At 66.6% G+C, this 9228-nt stretch overlaps 1 protein-coding gene across 2 annotated transcripts in view; it reads right to left on the bottom strand.

Annotated features, from left to right (window-relative positions):
• Positions 1-597: 597 nt before the first annotated feature.
• The window catches only part of ARAP1 (ArfGAP with RhoGAP domain, ankyrin repeat and PH domain 1), a 34076-nt gene continuing 25445 nt past the window's right edge, over positions 598-9228 (bottom strand). The window contains exons 23-33 of one of the 2 annotated variants that reach the window (XM_067305920.1): positions 9084-9167; positions 8618-8686; positions 8325-8442; positions 7079-7192; positions 6733-6875; positions 4796-4878; positions 2693-2743; positions 2118-2181; positions 1754-1909; positions 1066-1104; positions 598-883 (exon numbers count right to left, since the gene is read on the bottom strand). In XM_067305920.1, the coding sequence (XP_067162021.1) occupies positions 1087-1104; positions 1754-1909; positions 2118-2181; positions 2693-2743; positions 4796-4878; positions 6733-6875; positions 7079-7192; positions 8325-8442; positions 8618-8686; positions 9084-9167 (900 nt within the window). In that variant the 3' untranslated portion in view covers positions 598-883; positions 1066-1086. The remainder of the gene's footprint in view (positions 884-1065; positions 1105-1753; positions 1910-2117; positions 2182-2692; positions 2744-4795; positions 4879-6732; positions 6876-7078; positions 7193-8324; positions 8443-8617; positions 8687-9083; positions 9168-9228) is intronic. The other variant, XM_067305970.1, reaches the window with a different exon arrangement.

The raw sequence follows: 9228 nt of genomic DNA, 5'->3' as shown, positions 1-9228 counted from the left end.
TGCACGTGTGTTCTTGCACATGTGTGTACACACATGCATGCACTCACACGCATGCACTCACACACGTACACACATGCATGCACACATGTTCTTGCACATGCAGGTGCACGCACACATGTGCACACACGCTTGCACACATACTCTCCTGCCCGCATGCGTGCACATACTCCCCGTGCAGGGTGCCAATCCCAGCTGCAGGAGGATGGGGGGGGCCGCATCCTGCCTGGCCCCCATCTGCAGCAGGGACAATTTTGCTTTTTGTCCTCCCTGGGTGGGTGCGTTTATGCCGCCCATGGGCAGGCGGCAGCGCGCAGCTCCTCTGCCCCCCGGGAAGGGAAGGGAAGGGAAGGGAAGGGAAGGGAAGGGAAGGGAAGGGAAGGGAAGGGAAGGGAAGGCATTCCCAGGCTGGCCCTCGCCCTTGCCGTGGCACCCTGCCTCTCCAGCCCCACCGTTTAGTGCAAAAGCCCCAGAAACCAGCTTATTTGCCTCCGTCCCGGCCCAGAAGCCCAGAAGGGCGGTGGGACCCCCCCCCCCCCCCACGTGCACCCTCATGCCTCCGTCCCCACGTTGCCAGCAAAGACCTGGACGCCTCCGCCCTGTTTTCCCAAAAAAGTTTAATATTCACAAGAGAGTAGGTGCCGGGAAGCAGGGCCCGTCCCGCTGCCCCGTCCTGCCTGCTACCTCCCCGGGGGACCCGGGGGGCCGGCCAGGCGCAGCGACACGGGGGGGGGGGGGCTGCTGCTCCCGGCGCCCGGACCCGGCTGCATCCCGCGGCGCCGGGGCGGCGGCGAGCTCCGTTGCCTTGGCGGGACGCGCGGTTTCCAACCGGAGAGGCTCAGGAAGGCGGGAGCTCCCCCGGAGCGCTTCCCCGCCTGCAGCAAACCTGCGGGCGCGAGGGCAGAGCGAGCGGTGAGCGGAGGGGACGAAGGCCGGCTGCCGTCCTCGCCGGGGGGGGAGCACGGGATGCTGCAAGACGCGGGATGCTGCAAGACGCAGCGGGTGCGTGCACGGGCCCCGCGTCCCCGCGTCCCCGCGCCGGGGTGCCCTCCGCCCCGTTGCACCCACCTGAGGCGTCAGGCTTCCAGCTCAGACGTTTCGGAGGAGCTGGGGACAAGGAGAGAGCAGAGCGGCCCCCGGTTAGCCCCCCGGCACCCCCCCCCCCCGCACGCCGCCTCGTGCCAGCTGCCCGGAGGTTTGCTCCCGGCTCTGCAACCCGAGGAGACCCAGCATCCCCATGCCGAGCCATCCGCGAGGAGCCGCCGGCGCCGCCGGCACGCTGCCGCAAAGCAGAGCCACCGGAGAAGCCGGAGCGGGCGCCCGCTTCCGCCGTGGTTATAAACCTGGGGGATGTGCCGGCACAGTGCCGTTGCACCGGGGTAGGAACACACACGCAACCTCGCTCGCCCTCGGCGCCGGGTTCCCACCAGGTTTATAACAGCAACAAGGATCCCCCCGGCCGGACGAGCCGGCTCGGAGCAGCACCGCGCTCCCAAGCCGGGACACCGGCTGCACCGTGGGTCCTTGTGGCTCGAGCAAGAGCGTGAGATTCCCCACGGCTGCTGCTGGCAGCTGGGACATCGGCAGCCTGCAACAGCCCCCGGCCGGACGGCTCTCGCCCGCAGCGCGGGAACAGGGCAGGGAGCTGCCCCGCGGCCCGGGTGAAATTTGAGAGAGCAACGAGCCCGTTACGGGATGGGGGGGGGGGAAAAAAAGAAATCCTGAGCGTGACCGCGGGCGAGCGGCCGTCACTCACGGTTAGCGGGTCAGTAGCGAAAGCGGCCACACTGTTCCTCATCTCGCTCTCATTGCCGCGCAGCGGGATGAGAGAGATGTTACCCAACCTGGAGTCCTGCTGCGGCCGCGCCGCCCGCACCTTGGAGCTCTCCGAGGGCCACACGGCCCCGCCGTGCTGCGGACGAAGCGGGGGGCAAAACGGTGAGGACGGGGCAGCGCCGAGACGGGCACCTCGAAGCCCTGCTGCGCCTATCAGGGCTCCTCGGTCCTCAGCATCCCGGCACGTCCTCCAGCTCGGGATGCCGGCACGTAGCTCCCGGAGCGGGATGCTGGGGTGGGATGCTCCGTTCCGGGGCAAACAACCCCTTTTCCCCATCCCGTACCTGCACGTGGAGGAAGGTGGCGAACCATTCCCGCAGATCCGCCTGGGTGTCGCAGCACAGGTACCTGCGGGAACACGGGGCCCGTGAGCGCCGCGGGATGCTCAGCCCCTCTTTGCCCGGTGCCGGGGCCCCGAGCGCCGCTCCGGATCGCGCCTATTTTTAACCGGGTGCTAGGAAGCTTTTCTGGCTGCCGGGCCGGGGGAAGCGAGTGGGTGTTGCGAGGATTTCACGGCAATCCAGCGGTGCGCGGATGACAGATTCCCTGACACGCTCATTAGCGAGCGGATGACATCCCGCGTCTGCTGCTGCCAACCTCCCACGGGAGCCCCCGGAGCGGGGGCAGGCGGAGGCGCAGGCAGACGGAGCGCGGGGTGGTTGGGGGGGGGGGGGGAGCCCGGGTCAGCGCGGCTGCTGGTGTTGCAGGGACCCGAGAGCAGCTCGTCCCCACCGCGGGTGGCTCCCAAAAGGCTCCTGCTGGAGCTGAGCTGCTCCGAGGAAGACCGAGGGCAGGAGGCCGGCGAGCATCCCCTGCGGCGCTGCGCCTTTAGCACCCCCCGTGTCCTCCCCTTCCTTACCATTGCTGCTTCTCGTGCTTCTCGTTTTCGTAGAAGACCGTAAAACCCCAGCTGGAAGGGGAGAGGCGGGAAGATGAAGACCAGTCTCCCAGGCCTCCTCTGCCCTTAGCTCCAAGAGCTCCGCGTTAAGAAGTATCCCAGCAACCACCCACATCCCTGCAAGCTACCCGCATCCTTGCAAGCCACCTGCATCCCTGTGATCCTCCCCCACATCCCTGCAAACCACCTACGTCCCTGTGATCCCCTGCATCCCTGCAAACCGCCCGCATCCCTGTGATCCTCCTACATCCGTGCAAGCCACCTGCATGCCAGCAAACCACCTGCATCCCTGAGATCTTCCTGTGTGCCTGAGGTCCTCCTGCATCCCTGCAAGCCCCCTGCATCCCTGAGATCCTCCTGCGTCCCTGCAAACCACCTGCATCCCTGTGATCCTCCTGCATCCCTGTGATCCTCTTGCATCCCTGCAAGCCACCTGCATCCCTGTGATCCTCCTGCATCCCTGCAAGCCACCTGCATCCCTGTGATCCTCCTGCATCCCTGCAAGCCACCTGCATCCCTGAGATCCACAGCATTGCTGCGAGCCACCTGCATCCCTGCGATCTACCTACATCCCTGTGATCCTCTTGCATTCCTGCAGACCCCCTGCATCCCTGCGATCTACCACATTCCTGCGAGCCACCCGCAGCCCCGTGCAGCCGGGCACACAGGGCAGTTTCCATCGGGGCTTCCCCTGGGCTCTGTGCTCTCAGAGCGACCAGGTGGCCCCACAGCCTTGGCTGAGAACCTGCCTCATCCCCAGGGATGACAGCAACGGAGGGGAGGCATTTTGTCATCATCTCCCAAATGGCTTTGTGCAGCATTTGATGCCTGCGCTTTGGAAAGTTCACCTGTCACTGAAACACAGCCGCAGCCAGCGCGTGCATCGGGGATTTGACAGCCTGATGCAGCACTACCTAGCGATTCAGGGCTAGTAAAGCCACTGGCAATAGCGCTGATTCCTTCCCATTTTGCACCAGTTTGCAAACCAGAAGGCCCCTCGCAGACACCGCTACCCAAGCCGGCCTTTCTGACCGTGGTATTGGTTTCACGGTCACGTTCTGCCACCTCCCACCCTCTGCGTGGCTGCGTATGCGTCAGACTTCTGCCCTCGCTCCTGCTCCTCCCGCAGCCGGGCGGGCACCGCTGGACTGGCTCGCGCACGGGCAGCAGTGCCAGCTCCACCCGTGCACAGACGCACATGCACGCACACACAGCCGTGCACACATTCACACGCGTGCACACACACACACACACTCTGGAAGGCATGCTCACATGCATGCACACGTATTTGCACACGTGCATGCACACGCGTGCACTCTGGAACGTATGCTTGCATGCGCGCGCACACACACGGGCATGCATGCACATGCTCTTGAATGCGCACACACGGACATACTCACAGGCATGCACACGCACACACACACACACATGCATGCACACACTTGCACGCACACATTTGCCTCCCCACAATATATTGCAGCTGTTAAGAAAATGTTTTTGAAGCTTCCCAGCAAGCCTTTGCTGCTACTCACACTCACTTGCATGCGCACACAAACATGCACGTGCTCATGTGCATGTGCACACGCACACACACTTGCATGCACACACACTCTTGCATGCACACACACACACACTGACATGCATGTGTGGGCACATGCTCACACGCATGCACACGCGCACACTTGTGTGCACGCACTCCCACCCGTGTTCCCCCACCCGCAGCACAGCGTGGCCGTCCCCACGCGCATTTGCGGCCTCTCGGCGCTGCATGGGTTTCCGTGGGACGTGCACCCGGACGGAGGGTCCGCGCCACGCTGCGCGGCGCCGCCTCCCTTGCCCGGACCCGCCGGATGTCTGCAGCAGCAGCAGCTCGCATGCGGCGAGGCTGCTCTGACATCTGGTGGCAAGCGGCAAGGCCGACAGCAGCCGCGTCCCAGCCACCGTCCCCATCCCCGTCCCTGTCCCCAAAGCAGGCGCTGGCAGCTGCTCTGCTCCCCAGGGCCCAGATTTGTCCCCCCGGCACCCAGAGCAGCCCCGCGCCTGGGACCCCCAGCGGCCGCTCACCACGTCGGCGGGCGAAGCTTCTTCTTGATCCCCAGGTAGACCTTCAGGTTCCTGATGGGCCATTCCTTCTCCGGCTTGTGGCTCTGGGGAGAGACAGGGTCCCGGCAAGGCGTTGGGGGGGGGGCTGCGGGGCCACCGGCACCGCCGAACCCGTCGCCGCAGCCCGGCTGCTCAGGGCCACTCGCTCCCAGGCACAGCGGGGACCAGCACGCGCCCTGCATCCCTGAGCCCCACGTCACCACCGGCCACGTCGCCACCGCTCCTACCCCTGCCTGTGTCACAGCCCGCGGGGTGGCTCTGCTCGGCGCAGGCCACTGCCCCGGCGTGCCACCAAAGCACACGGGGAAGAGCAGGCTCGGATCCAAGCGTCGCGTGCAGCTGGGAAAACGCTGGGCATCTGAGCAGCGCCGGGTCACGCGGGGCCGGCTCTGAGCTGCTGCGCTGCTGCAACCTCGCGCCCGCGGAAAGGCAACGCGCGCTCGCAAAGCAGTTGAGCGCGGGGCACCGGCCAGCCCCCCACGCCTTTGCGGAAAAGCAAAGCACGCACGGCCCCGTGCGGAGCGAGCAACGCTGGCAGCGGCACGGCATCTCCCGCCAGCGTCCCGCCGCGGCGGGAGGCTGCTCGGGGATGCGGGCGGGCAGCGGCACACCTTCCGGGCACCAGCCCGTGGGGCCGAGCGGTGCCCGTGCGTCCACCCGTGCACCTCAAGCAGCGTCCCGCAGGCCGGGGGAAATGCCTAATGCCCGGCTTGCGCTCGGGATCCCGTGGTGCAGCAGCCAGGTGGGGGGTCTAGTCGGCAGGGTGTTGAGCCCGCGCTCCGTGGCCCGGCAAAAGCCTCCGCTGGGAACGGACCCAGCACCCCGGAGAGCAGGAGCTGCCCTGTTCGCAGCCTGCCCAGAGCCTCTGCGTGGCCGCGGGGACAACGTGGCTCCCCTTGCCCCGCGGCTCCCGTCCGTGCCTCGCAGCGGAGCTTCAGAGCATTTTCTTGCACCAAAAATGCACCAGATGGAGCCATTAAGGTCACATCCAGAAAGCAGCGGCGAGCCTGCGGCAAGCCCTGCGCTCGCGTGCAAGCTGCGAGTCTTACAAGAGCCCGATCCAATGCCCGCGCGATGGCGGCACCAGCCTCAGCCCCTCTCCTCCTTGCAGGAAGCAGGGGTTGCTCCTTGCTCCCCAGACCAGTGCAACCCAGTCTCTCCAGCTCTGCACGCGCCCAGGGAGCGAGAGCATCCCTCTCCGAGCAGGATGAGCGCCCGCAGCCGCGTGGCAGCTCCCCGCTAGCAGGAGCAGAGAGCTGGGATGCTCCCGGACCGGAGGAACCCGGATGACGGGAGCGTTGGCCTTGCGAGCCAGGCGGTCCCCAGGGCTAACGGAGAGGGGGCTGGCGCGCCAACCATCACCCCGCTTCGCCGGCTGCCTCGCCAAGCTGCCACCGCCCCGACGTAGCCAGGGTGGGGGGGATGCAGCTCCCAGGCAGGATAAACCCGCCTGGGTCGGCACGTGCAGTCAGGCCAGCGACTTTCGGGCTTGGATTTGGGATTGACCCTGGGCGGACTTGTAAGGGCAGAGGGCTCCGGGAGCCCCTGCGCGCTCGTCCGGCTGCGCTCAGCACGCTCCTCTACTTACGCTCTCCAAGGGGGGGGTCCGCTGCTTCAGGCTCTGTTTAACAGAGGACGGGGTTAAGCCGGGCACCGAGGATGTGCCACAGCCGGAGGCGAGGGGGACCCGTCTCGCCAGGAGACCTTGCCCTGCCCTGCCCTGCAAGCGCCCGCGGCTTGGGGCCTCGCTCCGCGGGGATGGGGAACGGAGGCAGCAGTGCCGCGGGGTGCGCCTGCGCCAGCCTGCGCAACGCAACCCGGGACGGGGACGCGCCGCATCCGTGCAAGGCTCTCGGCACGGCCGGGAAGGGCCGGGAGCGGCGCCCTGCGGAGCTCACCCGCACTTCCTTGTAGAGCCGCAGGCAGCTGTGGTTGAGGATGAAGTAGCGGTCGTGGAAGCCCGTGCTCACGCCGAGCCCCAGCAGGTTCCTCTCCTCCCGAAACTTCATCATGCCGTGTTTGCAGTCGCCGACTCTGCTGGCTGGGAGGCAGCGGGGGGGGGACACGTTGGAGCAGCTCCGGAGAGGGAGGACAGGCCCCCACGGCAGGGCACGGCGTGCAGCCGGACCCCGCAGAGGGGTTGCATGCAAACCCCAGGGGGTTTCTCTGCGGGGGGGCCCATCCGGGACCCAGCATCACCCCTGCGCCCCGGCTCCGAGCCCTGGGGGGAGGCCGTTCCCTCACCGAGGTAGATGAGCATGTGCTCCATGGACATCTGCTTCTTCACCACCAGGTAGCTCTCCGTCCCCAGGCCGTGCAAAATGGGCAGGACTTTCTCCGAGTAGTGCAAGGGCCGCTCTGCGCAGGGAGGGAGGAAAGGGGTCGGCATCGCCCCCCCCGGGGCTGGCACCCGCCACGGGGGTCAACATGCGCCTGCCAGGAGCCACCACGGGACGATCCCCGCCTGCCCCAGCACCAGGCCCGCCGTGCACCACCGTCACGGTTTAACCACTTCATGGTGCTGCCGCTGCTAATGGTCCCCTAGGGAGGTGGCTCCTGGCTGGCAGCATGGGGTCAGTGGGGACTCTCAGACCCTGGACGGGGATCGCGGAGCGATTGCAAACATATTTTGCCGCGTTGCGTGCAAATATGTAACTTGCACTTGTACCGGCAAAGTATGCACGTAGGTATTCTCGTACGGACACATTCCCGTGGAAGCAAAGGGCGAGGGAAGAATTTCATAAGAAAAGTATTTCATAAGAGTAAATACACGACTGTTTGGTCTTGGACTAATTTTAGACCTTGCAGAGATTGCTTTTAAGGGCTGGGTGGTCACCAGCTTAGCCGCGGCCGAGCGCAGGCTCCGTGCGGTCCCGTCCGGCGCTTCGCCCCGGCTGGAGGCAGCTCCCGCGCTCGGCACGGCCGCCCACCCCGGGAGCCGAGGGGAGACGCCGGTACCACCCCACCACGGAGGAGGCAAGGGGCGGGGAGGCATCGCCGAGGCTGAATTTGCTTGTTGGGGTTTGGCGAGGACTAAAACGTCTCACATTTCTCCCAAGGAAGAGCCCGGGGCGCTCGGTGACCCCGAGGGACTTCAAGCGGGCAGGCGGGTTGTGGGGGCAGAGGGCTGATCCTGCCCTCGCTTGCTCCTGGCTACGGACACCGTATCCCCAGGGATGCTCCCACGGGCGGCAGGAGCATCCAGACGTCCAAGCCAAGCATTTAAAACCCTGAAGATGCAGGCAGATGTCTCGAAGATCCCCCGGGGAGCCCAGCTGCAGCTGGAGGCGTCTGAGCGCCCGGGCAGGTGGCCAGCACGCGGAGCCCGGCGGGGCGCTGCACAGCCGGTCCTGGCCCGAGCCACCGGCCCCCGCCGCGGCGCCGGAGCCAGCGTCCTCCCGCGCGCCCGGGTCCCGTCCCGGCATCGCCCCGCGCCGCGGGAGCCTTCCTTCCTCCCGGCGAACCCGTCCCCATCGCGTCCCGCACCCACCTGCCTCCTCCCTCTCGTTCACTTCGAAGCAGCTCCAATAGTCCTTCTCCTTCATGACGATTTTCCTCCGGTCCAGGATCTCGAAGGTCAGCTCCTCGGCCGTCATCGTCGCCGGGATCTGAGGGGGGACGGAGCGGACCGGCGGTGTCGCCCCGCGGTCGAGCGGAGCGGCACCCTGCGCCGTCCGCGGCTCCCGCAGCCTCTCCGAAAGCCCTGGGCACCAACCGGCCGCTCGCCAGCCCCGTCCCTGCTGCCCCCTCCGCGCCCCCCTCCCTCCCGCGCCGGCCGCGCACCTTGACGTGCTGCTCTGCCTCGGTCTTCTTCTCCTCCAGGTACACGGTGCAGATGAAGTCGCCGGCTTGCTGGAAGGCAGCGGGAGGCGCTTTAGCCCGCAGCTCCCCACGCGCAAGCTAACCCATCCACCCCACGCGTCCCCACGTGCACCGGCACACGGCTCCGTTCTCCACCTCCGACCGGCCCTTCCACCACTCCGTTCTGCTCTCCCACGCTCCTGGCACCCAGCAGCCCCCCTTAGGGGGGACCCCGAGCCGGGAGATGCGAGAGGGGATGCAGGGATCAGGATTAGGGGGGGACAGATGAGCTTCCCCAGGGCTGCAAGAAGATGGGAACGTAGTGGAGAAGGGATTTCCCCGGAGGAGAGCACAGGCACGCACGTGGGACCAGCGATGCCCCGGAGCCCCTGCAGACGATCACACGGAAGAGGATGCCAAGGGAAGGACCCCCGTGCCGCGGACCCACCTGCATCCCGCTGGACGCCGCCTCCCGCATCTTCATGATGGCTGTGATCTCGTCCTGCTGCTTCTTCATCTCTTGGTCGTTGACCTGCCAAGGAAGAGGAGCCCAGAGAGTGACCAGAGCTGGGAGATAAATCCCTCCTTGCATC

Source organism: Apteryx mantelli, chromosome 1 (assembly GCF_036417845.1).
Source record: "Apteryx mantelli isolate bAptMan1 chromosome 1, bAptMan1.hap1, whole genome shotgun sequence".
NCBI classification, from domain to species: Eukaryota; Metazoa; Chordata; class Aves; order Apterygiformes; family Apterygidae; genus Apteryx; species Apteryx mantelli.
This window is presented reverse-complemented; position numbering and strand designations above follow the sequence as displayed.